Genomic DNA, 21,502 nt, shown 5'->3' with positions numbered 1-21,502 from the left:
AAATTGGCCCTAGAAGCTAAGATTCATGAAATAGAAACCCACAAAGGAAAATTCATGGAGGTCACAGCAAAAATCCAATATTATGCAGAGATGTTCATAAAACTTTCGGAACATCAAAAAAAATGACTGACCAGTGCTCCACACCTATTGGATTGCCTAAAAACTAGACCACCGACAACAGCAAATGCTAGTAAGGATGCGAAGCAACAGGAACTCTCATTCATTGCTGGTGGGAATGCAAAAGGGTAGGTTACTTTGGAAGACAGTCTGATGGTTTCTTACAAAACTAAACATATTCTTACCATACAATCCAGCAGTCTCACTCCTTGACAAAGGAGTGAAATGAGTGAAATAAGTGAAAACTTATTTCCAGGGGCACCTGGGTGGCTCAGTCAATTAAGCACCCACTTCGGCTCAGGTCATGATCCCATGTTCGTGGTTCAAGCCCCTCATCCGGCTCTGTGCTGACAGCTCAGAGCCTGGAGCCTGCTTCAGGTTCTGTGTCTCCCTCTCGCTCTACCCCTCCGCCACTCATCCTCCATCTCTCTCTCTCTCTCTATCTCTCTCTCTCTGCCTACCAAAAACAAACATTAATTTTTTTTATTTAAAAAAAAAAGAAAATTTGGTATGTTCACACCAAATTTTGCACAAGAATGTTTATAGCAACTTTATTCATAATTGCCCAAACTTGGAAGCAGCCAAGATTTCCCTCAGTAGGTGAATGGATAAAGAAGCTATGGTATATCCAGACACTTGAATATTATTTATTCAGTAATAAAAGAAATGACCTATCAAGGCATGCAAGGACTTAGAGAAACCTTAAGTATTACCAAATGAAACAGCCAACCTGAAGAAGCTATATACAGTATGATTCTAACTATATTATATTCTGGAAGAAGCAAAATTATGGAGATAGTAAAAAGATTCATGGTTACAAAGCTGAAGTGGTGGGATCAGGGGAGGGAGGGATAAACAGTCAAAGAATAGAAGATTTTTAGGCTGGTTAAAATACTCTGTATGAAATTATAATGATAGATATATGTCATCATACATTTGTCCAAACCTGTAAAATTTACAACACCAAGAGTAAACAGTAATGCAAACCACAGACTTTAGGTGATTATAATGTATCAGTGTAGATTAATCAATTATAACAACGTGCCAATTTTTCTGTGAAGCTTAAATTGCTCTAAAAAAAAGAGTCTTAATAAAACAAAAATTACTGCATACAGAACTTGTGTCACATCTATCCATATTTACTAAAACTATCTCCTCACCCTATTACTTAAATGCAAATTTCTTACTTTCAAACCTCTATTGCCTAGGTTAAAAGCATTCAACTCTTTACCTAAATAAAATACTCCTCAAGCATGAAATGTCATGCAAATCACACAAAAAGAAACAATTACATCCTCTTTTACTTCCTCTGGGGTAATCCTGATATGTGTCAAATTATCCACAAGTTTTGTGAATCAAGAATATTTTTTAAAAACTGTGTTAAATCATGTTATTAATTTGAAAGGGGAAAAAATGGAAAAAGGATGGGAACTATTTAACATTAGTCAGTGATAGATGTCTTAAATCTCTTATCTAATTTAATCTTCAAAACCATCCAGTGAGTTTATCTTTACCTTAGAGAATAAAAATATGGGGATGGGAGAGGACCTCAGAGATAAATTCCTTATTTAGGTTCAGTCACCTTTAAACCCAAGTGTGATCCCTGAGTACATGTTCTTAAAGTGATACTCCACCGGCTGCCAGAAAGTAAGAAAGTAGAAACAGGGAGGCATAATAGTGATAGTCTACAATGTCTGTGGTGCTAGCCAGAAAAGGAGAGATTAAATAGACATGAGAGGGGTGCCTGTGTGGCTCAGTCAGTTAATCCAACTCTTGATTTCAGCTCAGGTCACAACCTCATGGTTCGTGAGTTCCAGCTCTGCATCCGACTCTGTGCTACCAGGACAGAGCCTGCTTGGGATTCTCTGTCTCTTCTCTCTCTGCCCCTCTCGTGCTCTCTCTCTCTCTCTCAAAAATAAATAAACATTTTAAAGTAAGTAAATAGATAGATAGATAGATAGACAGACAGACAGACATGAGAGAGATCTGAGCTGCATTATGTAGTGGTCATCACTGGCGAATGTATTGCATTCATTTGTTTCGCTATTCAGAAGATGTTTAGCTTCATCCATTCTTATTTTCCTAGGATACTGAAGTTCAACTGACTTGTATTACAACGTAGGTGTTGAAGAAAAGTGGAGCAGAAAAAATTAACTGTTTTAACTTATACAGATATGGGCTATGGATATTGAATAGTTCCTAAAATTCATCATAGAAAACTTTTTCTATGTACTCTCTTTCTGCGAGACTATTTTGCTTTTTAAAAACCTTTTCCCTAAAAAAAAATAAACCTGGAATTAGTTTTTATTTTAAAAAAAAATTTTTTTTTCAACGTTTATTTATTTTTGGGACAGAGAGAGACAGAGCATGAACGGGGGAGGGGCAGAGAGAGAGGGAGACACAGAATCGGAAACAGGCTCCAGGCTCTGAGCCATCAGCCCAGAGCCCGATGCGGGGCTCGAACTCACGGACCGCAAGATCGTGACCTGGCCGAAGTCGGACGCTCAACCGACTGTGCCACCCAGGCGCCCCCGGAATTAGTTTTTAAAGTGTAACCTTTGATCCCAGGGTCATGGAATCAAGTCTTGCATTAGGCTCTGCACTGAGCTTAAGATTCTCTCCTTCCGTCTGCCTCTCTTCCCCACATGTGCGGTGAGCTTGATCTCTCACAAAAAATAAATAAATAAATAAATGAAGTGTAATATTTGATCTTATATTTGTATTAAAATTTTGAGATCTGTTTATGAATTAGGTTCTGTTGAAGAAAAGACAGTTTGTACTCTTTTGAATACTACGATGCATTGTGATCACTTTCTCTTATTACTCATAATTTTCTGATTCTGTCACTCTTTAATTTTTCATTAAGGAAATTTAAAGTTAAATCATGACTTCAGATTGCCATCTGCTGCCTACTTTTTATTGACTTTTTTGACCAAAACAGAATAGCAAAATACAATAGAAACTCAAAATAATCAAAATTGAGTTGACTAAATTCTATACTAAATTCAGAGTTTCTATCTACTAAAATCATGGAATGCAGATCTCCTGTACAATATCTATAGTGAGAGTGTTAAAGAACTTGGCGTATATCTTGCTTTAGTATTTGTGACCACTTGAGGTAAACTTAAGGAGATCTGGCTCCTTTCCTTATAGAAGTCCTTTTTGTCTTGGATTTCAGCTAAACTATGTCTCAGTGGTAGTCATATACCTCCATCTTGTGGCCCTGTCATAAAATTCCTTCTCATGCTATGTTTTTTTCCAAGATATCCTAATTTCGTAGTGAATTTCAAACTTCCCAGTCTTTAAGGAATACCATAATCATATTGAAAACTTGTTTAAGATTCATTTGAAAATGAATGGTATTTAAATAAATTAGTGGCTTTTAAGAAGTTAAACATTGTCTCAACTGCTCCTAAAAGTCACTAATAATCATGAAAAACAAATTTATTCTCCTGGCTAGGGAAAATGCCATTTCCTCCTGTTCCCCTAAAGAGAAAAAAAAGTTTCTTTTGCATTGTTTGATTTTTTCCTAATATCGTTTCACAGTGATGTATTCCTAACTCTTTATAAAATTCTATTTTATCAGCCTATGATTAACTATTTAGTAAGGAACAAGATCAAAAGATTTGTTTAAACCCTAGATATGTTATGTCTTTGCTTTCTTACAATCTACCAAATTCATTCCTTTATTACACAAATATTTTTATTTTAGATAAGTTTGTTCGGTTTCCTTAATAATAAATATTGATATTTATTCAACATGCATAAAATACAATTTTGATAGCTTTTTTCTGGTATCTTTAAAATATTTGTGAAATCTGCAAATATGCAATTAGTGTCATTTATTATTTTATTCAATTTATAATGGACTTTTTTTTTTTTTTTTTTTAGTCATTGGGCATCATCTCTCTCCATTCTGCACTCCAGCACCACTGCTCTGTGCTAAACCCAGCTGCATCACCAAACCATTCTGATATTGTTATAATGATAGCTGGGACTCATATTTACTTTTTAAAATGATGAATTTATGAACCCTATGTTTGAACAGAATCTTCCACTTTTTCTTAAATCTAACTGTCTAATTAAAGCAGCAGTCCCTTCTTAATGTACATTTGATTGAAATTAGTGTTGGGGGTGTAGTGGTCTGACATTGTTTCTGATTATATGTTGCATGTAATGGCTAAATTCTCAGACTTGCTATGTTGATATTTATGAAGACCTCCATATATTATTATAATGTAAGCTTTTTATTCTATTGAATTTTTATTTTTATTTGATATTTATTTTGTATTTGATATGTCTCATCTGTATCTCTTGGAATTATTGCAAGTGATCTGGGGTAGTATCAGCTATGATTATCTAATTTTCTATCACCTTCTGTTAAAAGAACATTCCCGGGGTACCTGGGTGGCTCAGTTGGTTAAGCATCTGACTTCGGCTCAGGTCATGATCTCACAGTTCATGGGTTCCAGTCCATGTTGGGCTCTGTGCTGACAGCTCAGATCCTGTGTCTCCAGCTCTCTCTGCCTCCCCCCCCCCAAAAAAAATAAATAAGTAAACATTTAAAATATTTAAAAGAACAACCTTCCCATCATTGTTGACTTGGTCTATATGTTAACTGCCATAGGGATTATAACCTTGCACTTCGTTGTTTTGTGTCATTCATTCTTTTTGATTCATGTGAAGCAGTCCCTAGCTATTGTTCATTGTCTAGTAAAATGTTCATTCTGGAGAAGTGAGGGAAAATATATTCTCGATTAAAAGAACAATGAATTGGGTGCCTGGGTGGCTCAGTCGGTTAAGCAACTGACTCTTCATCTTGGCTCAGGTCATGATCTCATGGTTCATGAGATCAAGCCCTGCGTCGGACTTTGTGCTGACAGTGCAGGGCTTGGGATTCTCTCTCTTCCTCACTCTCTGCCCCTCCCCTGCTCTCTCTCTTTCTCTCAAAACAAATTAATTTTTTAAAAAAGGAACAATCAATTATTTTCCAAAATGGTAATATATCACACTAACTGAAAAGTAAATGCCTTTTTCCTTTTCAGAGGCGAGCTGCTGATAATTTGAGAAGACATCACCAGTATCAAGTAAGTTATTCTATTCTATCTTGAAATTTGCATTAAAATGAAGTACAGTCCCATCTTTAGAATGGACTCAAGAGAGAATTCCTATTTATGCACTGAATGTCAGTTCTGTTGTTTCGACATGCCTCAGGAGGTTATGCGGAACCTGGTGAAGAGGTATGTTGCCGCAATGATCAGAGATGCCAAAACTGAAGAAGGTCTGACTGAAGAGAACTTTAAGGTAACCGTTTGCATCCTCATCACCAGGGGGCAGGTTCTGCAGAGCAGGGAACCAGATGCAGCACATTTACTATCAGAACTGGCAACTTGGCCGTGAGTTTCAGCAAGCCTGTGTGCCTTCTTACTCTTAAATTCAAGGCTTCTTTTTTTTTAAGCAGTGAAATCTCCTTTCAAAATACATTATTCTAAAGCACATTAAATCTGGGGCACCTAGAAGGCTCAGTTGGTTAAGCAGCTGACTTCAGCTCAGGTCATGATCTTGCGGTCTATAGGTTCGAGCCCTGCCTTTGGGCTCTGTGCTGACAGCTCGGAGCCTGGAGCCTGCTTCAGATTCTGTGTCTCCCTCGCTCTCTGCCCCTCCCCTGCTCGCACTATGTGTCTCCCTCTCTCAAAAATAAATAAGCATTAAAAAAAATTTAAAGCACATTAAATCTGAAATGTGGAGGGGACTTGGAGACAGAGAAAATCCTAGTGCCTTGTGGCATTTTAACTTGCTGATCCTAGCAACATTCAAATGAGTGAGCTTTAGTTTTGGAAATTCCAGTCTGATTTCTAAGCCTGAAACATGTAGTAACCAACATGTTAAAAACAACAACAAAAACCTTCTCTGTCCTATGCACAGCTTTGGTGGCAGGAAATTGAAGGTTTCTGCTTAATTGTAACTTACAAACTTAGTCTTTCTCCCTGAGGTTTTTTGTGTTTTTTTTATTCCATCAGAGGAGATAGGTAGAATACATGAAATATATATGCTCAAGTCACATGTATAAAATGTTTTTGTTATTCTGCCTGAGTTCTTAGAGGTTTTGAAAGAATGAGTGAAGTCAATAGGGTCTTATAGGCAAAAACAAATAAAAAAACCCTGAAGAAGATCCTTTAACTGAGAATGGCAGGTTTGACAAGAGAATAAAGATGAACAGCTGGCTAGGTAAGAAGACAGATGAATTGCAAAACACAAAACACAGATTGAAAGGATCCCAAATGTTCTTCACAGTCATAACATCCACACTTTGTAGTTAAATGATTCCTGGTGCTTTAGGAGATAGGTTGGAGGCACGAAGCCACCAGGAAGACCACCATCAGGTTAGGACTGAGAACTCAGTTATCCAAAAAGAGTAGGACTGAGAATTCAGTGTCCAAAAAGATAAGAGTAGAGGATGCATCTGAGAAATGCTGTCTGATCTGAAGCAATTCTCAAGATTTAGTAGCTGCCCCAGGTGCTGAGGTAAATGCAACCCCAAGGTAGTAAACAATTGAAGGTAACTGCCAACTCTTGGAACAGTAGACACCACTTTAATTATTGTGTTTTAGATATCCCTTTGGACAGAAAGATATGCTAACATGAGAACCCTTTTAAAAATGCATCCCTGAGGGGCGCCTGGGTGGCGCAGTCAGTTAAGCGTCCGACTTCAGCCAGGTCACGATCTCGCGGTCCGTGAGTTCGAGCCCCGCGTCAGGCTCTGGGCTGATGGCTCAGAGCCTGGAGCCTGTTTCCGATTCTGTGTCTCCCTCTCTCTCTGCCCCTCCCCCGTTCATGCTCTGTCTCTCTCTGTCCCAAAAATAAATAAACGTTGAAAAAAAAAAATGCATCCCTGAGAGAATGAGAGGTGACCTGAAGGCAGGTGAATATTTTAGAAAGGAAGCATTTGAAACTATAGTCCCACAAATCCGATATACTCTTGTTTCCTTTTGCATCAACCCCAGGAGGTCTCCTTGTTACTACATAACTGCCAACAGGGAAATTAGCAGGCATCAAAATGACTCCAGTGCCAGGGACAGAACAGGCAGTTCTCAACAGAACCACAGCAAAAATGGAATCCTGGCTCTTAAAAACGAGTAGGAGTGCCTGGATAGCTCAGTTGGTTAGGCCTGGGACTCTTGATTTCAGCTCAGGTGGTGATCTCACAGGGTTCATGGAATTGAGCCCCTTGCTGGGCTCTGCTCTGACACCACGGAGCTTGCTTGGGATTCTCGCTCTCCCTCTCTCTCTCTGTCCTTTCCCTGCTCATTCTTTCTCTCTCTCTCTCTCAAAAATAAATAAGTAAACTTTAAAAAAAATGAGTGAAAACACATCAGAGCCATATATGAAATGTGCTCACCATGAGCCCTCATGTTTGTTTAAGTCACAAACTAAATTTCTTCATTTCACATTTCACTTAGGAACTAAAGCAAGACATTTCTAGTTTCCGCTTTGAAGTCCTGGGGTTACTAAGAGGAAGCAAGCTCTCTACCGTCCAGTCGGCTCAGGCCACAAAGGAGTCCTCCAACTCTGCGGACTCGGATGAAAAGAGTGACAACGAAGGCAGTAGCAAAGACAAGAAAAAGAACTTCAGCCTTTTCGATTTAACCACCCTGATTCACCCGCGATCGGCAGCGATTGCCTCCGAAAGACACATCAGCAATGGCTCCGCCCTAGTGGTGCAAGAGCCCCCAAGAGAGAAGCAGAGAAAAGTGAACTTTGTGACCGATATCAAAAACTTCGGGTTATTTCACAGACGGTCGAAACAAAACGCTGCTGAGCAAAATGCAAACCAAATCTTCTCTGTTTCAGAAGAAGTTGCTCGTCAGCAGGCCGAAAGACCACTGGAGAGAAACATTCAACTGGAATCCCGAGGGTTAGCTTCGCGAGGTGACTTGAACATCCCTGGTCTCAGTGAACAGTGTATCTTAGTAGACCATCGAGAAAGGAACACAGACACCCTGGGTTTACAGGTGGGCAAGAGAGTGTGTTCCTTCAAGTCGGAGAAGGTGGTGGTGGAGGACACTGTTCCAATAATACCAAAGGAGAAGCACGCAAAGGAAGAGGACTCCAGTATAGACTACGATGGAAACCTCACGGACACAGCCACCCACGAAGATTATGTGACCACAAGATTGTGATACTTGAAGGAGGGAGCGTTGATCATACATATACATATTTTCCTTAGTGCCCTGGGTAGGGGGAGATGTTTAAAGTAAATTAGCAAATGCTAACTTACACCTCATAGCATTTATCAACTGTCGCATATTAACGTGTAACCTGTTTAAATAAGGCAAAGGCTATCAAAAACCCTGGTTTCGTAGCCAGCTTTTGCTTTCACAATTTGTTTTACCTTTTTTTTTTTTGTTTGTTTGGTTTTTTTTTTTTTTTTTTTTTTTTTTGGTTAATAAATAAACGCACCTTGTATTCTTGTACTATTGCAATAATCCACAGGAAATTTTTAGCTCTCTTTTTCAACTAAAACAAATGCAACTTATTTCATGTGGTAGTTGACTCCTATAGTAGGTATTTTTATATGCAGAAAAACAATGCAGCTGAAATATTAGAGCTTTTCATAATTTGGGGGGATCTCTAGAGATGGTTACACATCAAGGACTTTTCGGGCAGCCCGTTTGGCTTTAAAACACAAATATTACCAAATTATTTCTGAACATGTAAATACAGCACAGATTAAAGCAAGCAAGCCTTCTTTTCATGGAGTCGTGATCAAACCCCCTCCTAAAATGAAAAGCAGGTGTACTTTGGAGTTTTAGGATGCCCACTTTTTCATTTCAGTAAGTAAAATAAATGTTTGTCTTAATAAATATTGGTGATTGATGATTTTTAATGAGATTTTGTCATGAAGAAAGTTTTATTTCAGGTTTTTTTAAATGCCCTTTTTCAGGTTCAGTTGCTAGTCAGTATAAATATGAGGCTTTATGAATAATAGAATTTCAAAATGTGGCAAAAGTTCTCAGTGCTACAAAAGAATAACAATAAATTAGAATAGGTAATGCTCCTTAAACAAAGCAAGATGTTACATTCTCATAGGATCCATAAATTCATTCTAAACTCTAAATCTAAGCAAAGTTAAATTCTATTTCAATCAGTGCAATATTATTGCCAATTCAAGAAAAATACGGAAACCTAATGGTTTCCTCTTCTTTCCTCCAGTGACTGGTACATATTTCTTTAAAATTAAGATTTCCAAAAATCATTATTAATTTTAGCAGTAGATATAAAGTTTTCCCCATAGGAACAACATTCTTAATTACTTGTTTCTTCTGTTGTTTTCAAAGTAATTTATCTTATATTCATTCACTGAACCATTAAAAAGAAAATGTTTTCACCTGATATGAAAAGGCACTGGCAACTTCTTAAAGTTTAAATTATGTAACTTGTGTCTATATAAGCCACCATAGAAATAGAAGTTCCTTCACCACATGCAGTAAGCATTTATTTCAAATAGAAAAATGATGAGTTCATTTTACTTCAGAAATTACCTCCACAGACTAGACAAATGGTACATAATTTAACATTGACCCAAAACTGCATACAATTACAAAACCCAGTGTCTGGGGGCGGCTGGGTGGCTAAGTCGGTTAAGCGTCCGACTTCAGCTCAGGTCATAATCTCGCGGTTTGTGAGTTCAAGCCCCGTGTCAGGCTCTGTGCTGACAGCTCGGAGCCTGGCACCTGTTTCAGATTCTGTACCTCCTCCCCTCTCCACCCCTCCCCTCTGTTCATGCTCTGTCTCTCTGTTTCTCAGTAATAAATAAACATGAAAAAATTTTTGAAAAAACACCCCAGTTTCTGATTACCATACATCAAAAATAAGGAATAACAGCAATAACAATGCCAGCCACCGTTCTATATGCAACACGTGTATTTACACATATGTACTACTTACAACAATGGTGTGAAGTAGCTACTGTTCTTAGCCCACTTTATATTTGAAGAAACTGAGACAAGCACTAACGAAGGTTCACAGTTAGTGATGGAGCTATGGCGGGTCCTTCAGGGCCAAGCCCTTAACCACTACATGTACTGCCTCTCAGAACATAAACAGACCAAGCAAAAAATGTGCACCTATCGGGCTTACTATTGATTGCTGCTTCTGAAATGGTGCATTTTGAGAGAGAATGAGTGTGGAGTTTACTCCATAAATGTGTTCCTCTCGTAAAGTAAGAGGAATGCATATAATTAAAAATATATTGGATTCATTAGACTCAATTATATTATAGAAGTTAGTAGGTTTAAAAAAACATATTAGGTATGGGACATCAGAATTCAACTTGGAATATTAGATTTTAGTTTCCAAATAAGCCACAACCCGGAGGCACTGAGTTTACTGCTCTTTCCCAAATCTGGTTTTGTCCGAGAGATACAGGAATGGGCCTGGTAGGTTTGGAGAAGCACAAAAAGGCTAATGAATGTTCTCATTGCCTCAAGCACATTCATTTATGTTAGAACGAGTGTGTTAGAACTCACAATAAGCCCTGGGGATAGTGAAACACCCAAACTGTTCTAAGTCAGACAGACATATATTCTGTAGAGAAACATAGACCTGTTCTCAGTATTTGGAGTATGTTCCAATGATTCTGTTCTGCTTCTGTTGTTAATGTTGTTTCTTCCAAAGTAAAAATCGTATACATCACCATTATACATACTTTACCAGAATTTAATTTCAAATGTCCTCTGTTTCTCCAAATGACACCAACAACAATAAAAACAAAACAAAGCAAAATTTTCCCAGGAGTTTATTTATATCAAGGGTTAGGGTGCTGATGTTTTAAAGGTAAACATGGTGACAACAGAGGGACTTACTTGGAGCCAGTAACACCACACTTTGCAGTGTTCCGAAAATGATGGTTTTTAACAACCCTCTGTCAGATGTCACTGACAGATGATGCATCTATGAGTTTAAACAAAATATTGAATACTGTTAGTACAATATGTCCTAGAAGTGAACATTATTCTGAATATGCAGTGATGTTAGGTAGCATTAATGAAGATGAACAGTAGGGAAAGAATGAGAAAACATAAAACAGCAGGATTTCAAATAGAAGGATAGTTTTTGAAGTCTCTAAATGAGTAATTTGGGGTTTTCTTTTCATTTCCATTCATATTTCTATGAACATAAACTCCTAAACACAAAAGAGAGGTTTCATATCATACCTTGTATAAATAATGTTTCTTATGTTTTGTGTCCTGTTGACCTTGCTATTAGTTGCTTACCTTCACTTATTTATTCACAGCCAGGGTTAAGTGGAAGAGTGTCTAGAAAATTCAGTTAACTCTAATAGAACTAGGTTATACTCACAGCACTTCACTTATCATGTATTTTGGAAAACCCATTTCCAAGAAAAAAATGCTATGAAGATGGACCTCTTTATTTGTGATAGATGTTTTCCTGAAAATATCTGTGTTAATAATTCTGTATTAACTGCAGTAGGGAACTGGTTACGTAAAAAAAGAAAACATGGCAGTGAAATATTTTGTAAAGTGATGAATTATTTTTCAAAGTGATAATCATGCTCTAAAATGTAACTGTTTCATAAGTTGGGTATTTGTATATCAAATTTTCTTAAATTAGATATTTTATTTATTGGCTGTCAATTAAACTACTGCAAAAGCATACCCACTTTCTTGCCTTGACCCAGATAGCAACTTTAGTGATACGGACATAACTTAGTAATCAAATACACAAATCCTAACAAATACCTTGGGTAACTGTTAGGGTATAAAGAAAGAAACTTGCCATATCATTCTCCAAGAAGCAGTCAATTTTCCAGCCAGTGTAGAAGGAATATGGATAACCAGTGATATAAAGATGCACTCTTCTAATATTCACTAATCCTTACTAATTCTGGGATTTAGTTGAGCGAATGATTGTCCAGTTCCATGACTTTTGCCCATTCTTAGTTTTTGTACATGTGTTTGCAGAACAATTTATACAGTTCAGACTGTATCCCTAAAAATCAACTGAGCAAAAACCATCCGTGTGTCTCTGTCAATATGTTTACAATGACTCAAATTTTTAAAAAGCCAAATTTATGAATATATTTCACCATTTTGAAAATTATTTCTTCTGTTTAACTTATTACATTTTTTCCCTTGCCTTATATTTTCCAAAGTTCAGACCTCCCAGTAATTTACATTTAAAAGTTAATCTCTGGAAGTCTCTTTAAATTCAACTTCAAATATATTATCTTAATTATTTCACAATAAATTACAATGAACTTTGTTTATATAGTGTTATCGCATGACTTTTTAAAAAATGGAACATTATTAAATAAGTTCTCCATAGGTCACTGGAAAAACAAAGGTTAAGGGCACTTAAGGGTTTATGGCAGTTATTCAGATTTACCCTGCTATTAAGTGGTCGAGTTGGAGCTTAAAGAAAAACTCTTCATCTAGATATTCAGATGAGATATCAGGTTCTAAATGTTTTGGGTAATGAATTTTTATTTTTGTGGAATTTTTTCTTCTTTGCCCTCTCCTTCAGTAGAAAATTTTTGTAGTTGTTCAAACTTTCCACAGCCAAAATTTGGAATATATTACTCTTTTCTCCCAACAAAATTTTGTTTACGGATTAAAAAAATATATATACTGGTTTCTTACCATTTTCTAAAAAATACACTTTGTCATTTTCACTTCTACTGTAGATTTTGTGATAATGCTATATACACATTAGCAACAATAAAAATGTATAAAATAAAATTAAACCTTCCCAACTGAAAAATGATAGAGCTGGAAAATATGAAGGTGACCCAAGATTGAGATCATGAGACCAGGGCCAAATATGGTCATGCTCCCAGTGAGTTGACAAAGAGTGACGTTGTCTCTGCCAGTGAAATTTACCAGGAGCAAAACCATCAGTTTCCTCTAGAGCTGCACTGTCCAATATGGTAGCTACTATTGATGTAAGGCGACTAAGCACCTGAAATGGGTCTATGAGTATAAAATACACACTGGATTTCAAAGACTTAATATGAGAACAATGTAAAATATCTCATTAATATTTACATTGGTTACGTGTTGAAATGATAGTATTTTGGATGCATTGGGATAAAATATATGAACTAAAATAGTTTCATGCTTCTTTTTACTTTTTAATGTAGCTACTAGAAAGTATTAAAAATACATCTGTGACTCACATTTGTAATTTGCAGTACATTTCTATTAGACAGTGATGCTCTGAAGCATCTCTACTGGTTTCACTCAGTTCATGTATATCCACCATTTGAATTTCACAGGTAAAACATATTCAACCACTCAAAAAATATTGCTTTCGTTCAACTAAAATTTGCTGTCTCTCCTTGATTCCTAATCTTCTAATGGAATCACTGCTATTAATTTGTTGTTTTACATGTTTTTTCTTGCCTTTGCAAATATATTAATATATATTAAAATATATACATATAATAATATATTAATATAAATTTATAATATAAATAAATATGTAAATATATGTATAGGTTATGGTTTTTTATTGTTTTTATCAAAAAGCGAATTTATACTATACCTATAATTTAATGACTTGCTTGTTTTTTAACTACCAGAGCATCATGGAAGACTTTTTCTAGAGCTATTTAAAATAGCAGAGCTATTTGAACCCATTCAAAAAATTTTCTTCATTCATTGTTTTTACCTATTGAAATATATTTATACAGTATTGTTAAGACAGCTCTAGAAGAGCTACTCATTGAATCAAACATGAGGTTGTGTGGAGAGACAACAAGGTGTTTCTGAAAGGCAAATATGCTCATTTCTCTCCTCTGTTCACTATCTTGCAGAGCTATTTTTCTTGTGATTAAGTAAAGTTTCCATAGTATGACCTTCATAAAGTGGCCCCACTTTATGGGACCAGCATCATTTTCTCATACACACTAGACCTCAGCCATTCTGGATTTCTTTAGCTATTTAACACTTAATATTTCTCTTTCCCAACATTAGCAAATTCCTCTAGGCTTGGATCATAATTGGACCAAAATTTTATTACTTTAAAGAATTTTCTTTAATCCACACTTTTAATTAATTCTAATTGATCTGTTTTTTTATGGTTCCCCTTAGGTCTAATTCTTTTACCTAATACGTTTTTTCATAAAGATTTTCTTTTCCTGAGCCTGCAGATAACAAGCCAGTGTTTCCCACTCTGGGAATAAGAGGTTATCTGCATTGACTTCCTTTCAGGGCATCAATATACTTAGAGGTTTAATTTATTCCCATGAAATAACAACATGTTGCTTCAGCATTCATAATGTAAAATGCCCTGGTGGTCTGAAGGAAGGCAGGAAACTGATATCTTTTCACTGCTGCTATTGAGTGACTGCAAATTGGGCATTTCACTTGTTTAGACCTCATCTGCTGATATCTGAGACTTCTCGATGGAAATGTCCTATCTATCTCTAAAATACTGGACTATGTTATATCACCTTTCTAAAGTTAGAAGTACCAAACAAGCAGGAAAGTAGAAATGTAGGAGAAATAAAGGCATTATAAAATGTTAAGTGAATGGTTATTTCTTCTGTTTTTTAATTAAGTTTTTTTAAATTTTTACCTCATTATAAATTCATATGCAGTGGAAGAAATAATACAGGGGCATCTCACGCACCATTTACCCATCTTTCCCCCAATGGAAACATCTTCCGAAACCAGAGTACAACATTGCAGAATATTGACATAGAATCCACCTATCTTATTCAGATTTCTGCAGTTTTCCTTATACTTGTGTGGGTGGGCTTGTGTGTGTACTGAGTTCTATACAATAGTCAAGATACAGAACACTTCTATTGCCACAAGTATCCCTGATACTGCCCTCCCTTTAACCCACATGCATCTCTTAATACTCCCCAGTCGCAAATTCCTGAAAAACCACTAGTTTGTCCTATATTTTTATAATTGTGTCATTTTAAGGTTGCTATATAAGTAGAATCATACAGTATGTAACATTGGGGATTAGTGTTTTTCACTCACTATAACTCTCTGAAGATCCATCCAAGTCGTTACATCTATCAACAGTTTGTTCATTATATATTGCAGAGTCCTATGCCATGATATAAATGTAGTGTAAGTGAACATTAGACCCATTGAAGGATTTTTTTTATTGTTTCCCGTCTTTGGTCATTACAAATTAAGCTGCAATAAACGTTCATATACAGGTTTTTCTGTGACCAGGACTGTAAGAGTTGGGCAGTATGGTAGTTGCATGCCGTATTTTATAAAAATGACAGCTAACCTGTGTCCCAGTGTTGGTGTACCGCTTTACGTACTCACCAACAATGTATGAGTGAGTCAATTCCTCTGTATTTTTGCTAGCATTTGGTGTTGTCACCAATTTTTATTTGATCCACTGTGTAATGATATCTCACTGTGGTTTTAATTTGCACTTCCTTGATGGCCAGTGCTATTGAACACCTTTTCTTGTGCTTATTTGCCATCTGTATGATATCTTGATGAAATTTCTGTTCGTCTTTTGTACATTTTCTATTTAGACTATTTATATGTGTATTTGTTAATGTTGAGTTTGAGAGGTTTTTTTAAAATTATTATTATCTAGACACTAGTCTTTTGCCAGATATGTGTTTTGCAAATAATTTCTCTCATCTTTTCATCCTCTTAATCCTTTGGGTTTTCTGCAGAGCAAAATTTTTAAATAATTGATTAAGTCCAACTTTTCAACTTTATGTTTTATGGTAATTCTATGAATTCTTTATCTAGGCATAGATCATAAAGATTTTCTCTTTTTTTTTTCTTCTAAAAGCTTTGTGCAATAATATTTTATATTATGTTTTATATTTAACTGTATTATTTTTTTCCGATCTTTTCTTCCAAGTCCTTTAGCGTATATACAGATCTACAAAGGAAAAGTCATCTTGAGAGAGATGAGGAGGAGGACTGTTGACAAGGAAACATACAGGTAGTAGTGAAACTGAGTGACAAGGAAGATAAATCTTTTTTAGGAGATAACACGGACTTAGTCACCCAGAAACCATAGCAAGGATCTTCTGAAGCTTGGAGAAAAAAAAAACTCAAATAATATTTAAATTCCATACATTTCTCCCAACTTCCTGAGTCAGATGGAGAAGCAATAAAGAATAAAAACTGCTATGAGGAGGCTAAAAGCCAGAAATAGAAAAAAAAAATGTCAAATGCACCCTTCTTCATGAAATCCAATTGCTATTTTAAAAGCCTAAGATTGCTGAAATATGATCTCGTCTTCCATTTTCTGAAGAGTAATCACTACATTTGAAGCTAGTATGTAGGTATCATTAAAATGACCATTTGTTTAAATGCTCCCTTTTGGCTTTAATGGTGCAAAATAGCAAAATAATAATAATAATATAATTTGGGTATCAAAGTAATGTAAGTCATTGATGTAAACAATAAAGCTAGAATAATGAAATTAACTATACAAGAATATATATGAACCATAAAGTAATTTGGTGCACAGAAAAAGAGGACCGAATGATAAAGAGAGTTGCATAAAATTCCCATGTTAATTAAAATCATTTCTGAGGTTTGCATTAGAAAGATGAATTATCACTAATATCTACAAAAACTAGGGACTAAGATTTTGGCCAAGTTATCATGATAATATCACATATTTTGATATTCTGATGCAAATACAGCAGTCAACTGAATTGCTTAATCAATACAATCAGAATTCTTCCCCAATAAAATTCAGAGTCACCATTTTACAAAGCACCAAATTGGAAATTGTAACTGAATTCATAAGACAATCTAGATCTTTCATTTCACTTTCACTTTCTATCATTCATTCCCTCCCACCACCAACCAAGCCCCATTAGAGACCGGGCCCTAGAGTAAACACAGGGATAAAAAGATGAAGTATACTTTTTAGAGGAGTTCGCAAAGTCAAGACTGGAAAACTTCACTTATGTTTTGCATTGTGAGAGATTAGAAATAGTATTGTTCTCCATACAGTTGATGGTTGGCAGTCAGGGTTTGTAGACTGGATTTCTTTTTCTTCATCATCCATCAAACCACTGAAAAAAGACTATTTTGTTGAATGAGGCATGTATTTTATTTTTCTTCGAGGTAGAAATGTAGTAAGAAATGTAGAGAAGACACAGTTTTTAATGTCATGCCTAGAATAAATTTAATTGGTGATGCATTGATCAATTAGCATCTTCATATTTTTATCCAGCCACCTGATAAGTTGCCTTTTGCAACAATTATTCCTTCATTCACAAGCATTGATGAAGCACATATTTTGTGATAGGCGTGATACATGCTGAGAATAAAATAATAAAACAAAAAATCACCAAATGTAAAAAAGGTAAATTTTATGAAAATAATTCAGTGTGGTAAGTATGATGTCCCTGTAGCAGCATCTAGGAGGGGCACTTAAACCCAGTTTGTGTACAGAGAACAAGAGATATCTATGTCAATTCCTAGATGAGCAACAGTTCAGAAGTTGGTCTTTATCCTGGGCACAACTAAGAATCATTACAGAATTTCACGTAGGAGTTTCTCATAACCAAGTTCTCTTCAAGTATAGATGGGAACAGATGTGGAAATCATCACATTTGTACTACAAAATTAAAGAAAAGTGAATCCTTTCAATTTTGAAAATGAAGCTTTTTAGGATTTTGCTCAATGGTTTTAAATAGCCTAACCTTCAATCTGCAGATAATAAATGAGTAATAAATCTTTCTAAAGCAAACAAGTCAATATAATTATAATTAGTTTTATATTTGCTTTTAAAAAGCTGAATATATTTTATATTCAATCATAATGAATCTTCTAGCCATTCTTAGCCATCTGAAAAGTAATTATATTTTCTAATAGTTCATTGAAATGTACTCCATCATACAATTCACTCATTTGACGTGTAAAATCCAATGGTTTTTAGTACATTCACAGATATGTGCAAACATCACCACAGTCAATTTTAGAATGTTTTCATCCTCTTAAAAAAGAAGCCCTGTAACCTTTAGCCATCACCATTCGATCCTCTCACCTCACCCCCCTCTAGTCCCATGAAACTACTAATATCCTTTCTATCACTATCGATTTCCTAGTCTGGATTTTCATATGAATTGGATCATATATGTGGTATTTTGTGACTTCTTTCAGTTGGCATATTTTCGAGGTTCATCCATGTTGTAACATGTATCAGCACTTCATTTCTTTGTATGACCAAGTAAAAGCCCACGGTATGTAAACACCATATTTTGTTTATCCATTTGTCTGTTGGTGGATATTTGGTTTGTTTCCACCTTTCAGCTATTGTGAATAATGCTGCCATAAACTTTCAGATTCAAGGTTTTCTGTGGACATACATTTTCATTTCTCTTGAGTAAATACCTAGGAGTGGAATTACTGGTCATATGGTGAATCTGTGTTTAATCATTTGAAGAACTGCCAGACTGTTTTCCACGGCTACTGCCCCATTTTACATTCCCACCAGCAGCATATGAGAATCCCATTCTCTCCATATCCTCACTAACACTTTTTTCCTGAATTTTTTATTCTGGCCATCCTAGCAGGTGTGAAGTGATATCATGCGGTTTTGATTTGTACTTCCCTGATAACTAATGGTGTTGAGAATCTTTTCATGTGCTTATTGGCCACTTGTATAATTTCCTTGGAGAAATATCGCTTCGGATCCTTTGCCCATTCTTAATTGGGTTATTTATGTTTTATTATTACATTTTAAGGGTTCTTTATGTATCATTGATGCAAATCCCTTATCATATATATCAGTTGCGATTTGTCTCCCTGTCTGTGGATTCTTCATGGTATTTTGTGAAGCACAAAAGTTTTTAATTTTGATGAAGTCTAATTTAATCTATTCCTCTTTTGTTACTTATGCCTTTACTGTCATATCTAAGAATGCTTTTTCGATGTCATGAATATTTAGCCAAATGTTTTCTTGTGAAAGTTTTATAATCTAGCTTTCATATTTAGGTCTTTAATCCATTTTGATTTAGTTTTTTGAATATGCAATGAAGTAAAGGTTCAACTTCATTCTTTTGCAAGTGACAATCCACTTGCCTCTACGTGGTTTATTGAAAAGACAATTCTTTCCCCATTGGAAGGTCTTGGCACCCTTGTCAAATGTCAGTTGACCAAAGATATATTTATGGACTTATTTCTTGACTCTCAATTCCTTTTCATTGAGTTATATATTACTCTTTCTACTATTACCACACTGCCTTGATTATTATTGCTTTGTAGTAGTTTTGGAATCAGAGAATATGACTCTTCTTACTTTATTCTTCTTTTTCAACATTGTTTTGGCTATTCTGAGTCCTTTGCAAATGCATATGAATTTCAGAATCAACTTTTCAATTTCAAAAAGGAAATACCTAGGATTCTAATAGCAATTTCATCGAATCTATACGTCAGTTCAGAGAGTATTGTCATTTTAAGAATGTGATATCTTCTGATTTATGAACATGGGATGCTTTCTTATTTGTTTGTTTAATTTTTTTTTTATTTTTGAGAGACAGACAGAGAGTGAGCAGGGGAGGGGTATAGAGAGAGCTGGAGTCACAGAATCTGAAGCAGGCTCCAGGCTCTGAGCCCAACATGGGTATTCAACCCACGAGCTATGAGATCATGACCTGAGCTGAAGTCAGACGCTTAACGTCCTGAGCCACCCAGGTACCCCTCCCATTTATTTAAATCTTCTTTAATTTCTTTCAACAATGTTTTACAGTTTCCAGAGTATACGTTTTGCACTTCATTTATTAAATTTATTCCCAAGTGCTTTATTCTTTTTCGATGACATTGTTAATGAAAACGTAATTATCTTTTAAGATTCTCAAAAGTTGGAAGTTGATACACAAATACATAAAAAGAAACTTGTCAATGCTATATTACGTCAATTAAAAAAACTGAATAAAGTAAAATTTCTCTCCTGTTACCTTAGAAACTTTTGCTAAATAATGATGTAATCCCTGAGGATCCAATCTTCTCTGCTGATAAAGCCATTGAACTGCTCAAATTGTTTTGAAGGTGGTCCATACAAAAGTCAAGAATAATTATGTATCTGAGGTTAGAATTCTCCATTTTTGTTCAGATTTCTACTTAATGGTCTCATTTTAATTACCCTATGCAGTATCTATATGACTTTTGTCAGTTTAGGTTGCATCGTGGTTATATGTGTTAATAACATGTTTGTACTTACCCCTAAACCCAGCCCTATTACCCATCCCAGCACACCATAATGTGAGCACAAACTTCCCATCGCTCCTTCTTAAGAAGGAGCTTTTAAACTGAGCTGAATTTTATGTATGTATACACTGTAATCTGTTGATGCTAATATACACTAACCATTATAGGATATCTCATTTATGAATATCTAATTATAAGGCTTTGATCAATAAGAAGTTATATTTATATATAAAATATGTACTCTTTTATACTTATAAAACACATATGTGCAATTTTTCTATGCTTAGTAATGTGTTTCTGACTAATACAGAAAGTATGCCCACAAATTTTATCAGTGTATAGAATAAAGATATTCCATTAATCTTATTATAGGGGACAAAAGGAAGAATATACCTATCTACTCTAGTCATAACCAGACTAATTGGTTATGTTAGTCAAAAAAGTGAGAGGAAAAGAGAATAAATGGCTATCAGAAAACTAGGTCCATAATATCTGAAGATTAATATTCCACTATGGATGAGAAAAAAAGAAAAAGAAGGAAGAAAATAACAAGTACAACTTTACATCCACAATTCTTAGTAGAAGAAGGATTAGAATTGATGCTCCTGACAATAACAATGCTTTACTCATCGGCCTTCATACGCTCTTTCTGTCTCTATCGAAGTTAATTTAAATGTGAAAAAATGTTTTGAGGAAATAAAATAGGCCAATTATCATGGATATAAATATTCTGACATATATAACTATCTATATCTACCCATATATATTTATATCTGGTTTATATCTATGGATAGTTTATATCTATAGATAGATATAGAGATATTTATATCTATCTATCTATCTATCTATATATAGATATGTATAGATATATGTCTAGGTGGCATTAAACTCAGTGGGAATGTGTTTGTAATCATGTTTAATGAATGAAAATAGCCAAAGTTGGCCAGAATCCTCTGCTTTAGACATGGTAGCCAGAAGTTCAATTTTCAGTTTTATCCTGATGTCTTTATTTGCTCATTTGTAAAATAAGAAAGTACCTATCTACCACTAGACCAAGGAGCTCAGTTATCATTAGGATAAAATAAAATAGAAAAAGAAATGAAAATCATTTTGTCAAAGGTAAGGAACTATTTTCTTTGTATTGCATGAGAATAACACCAAGGAATTCAAAAGAATTTAGGATTAAGAGGTATGTA

The 21,502-nt window shown here is 35.3% G+C and overlaps 1 protein-coding gene across 5 annotated transcripts in view; it reads left to right on the top strand.

The window, feature by feature from the left end:
* TRPC4 (transient receptor potential cation channel subfamily C member 4) overlaps positions 1 to 9,007 on the top strand; it is a 200,141-nt gene extending 191,134 nt beyond the window's left edge. For all 5 annotated transcript variants that reach the window (XM_045474781.1, XM_045474773.1, XM_045474753.1 and 2 more), the window contains 3 exons: positions 5,163 to 5,204; positions 5,332 to 5,421; positions 7,578 to 9,007. In XM_045474781.1, the coding sequence (XP_045330737.1) occupies positions 5,163 to 5,204; positions 5,332 to 5,421; positions 7,578 to 8,297 (852 nt within the window). In that variant the 3' untranslated portion in view covers positions 8,298 to 9,007. The remainder of the gene's footprint in view (positions 1 to 5,162; positions 5,205 to 5,331; positions 5,422 to 7,577) is intronic.
* Positions 9,008 to 21,502: the final 12,495 nt, after the last annotated feature.

The sequence above is a fragment of the Leopardus geoffroyi genome, chromosome A1 (genome assembly GCF_018350155.1).
Source record: "Leopardus geoffroyi isolate Oge1 chromosome A1, O.geoffroyi_Oge1_pat1.0, whole genome shotgun sequence".
Taxonomy (NCBI): domain Eukaryota; kingdom Metazoa; phylum Chordata; class Mammalia; order Carnivora; family Felidae; genus Leopardus; species Leopardus geoffroyi.
The sequence above is the reverse complement of the archived record's forward strand: the minus strand, read 5'-3'. Positions and strand labels throughout refer to the sequence as shown.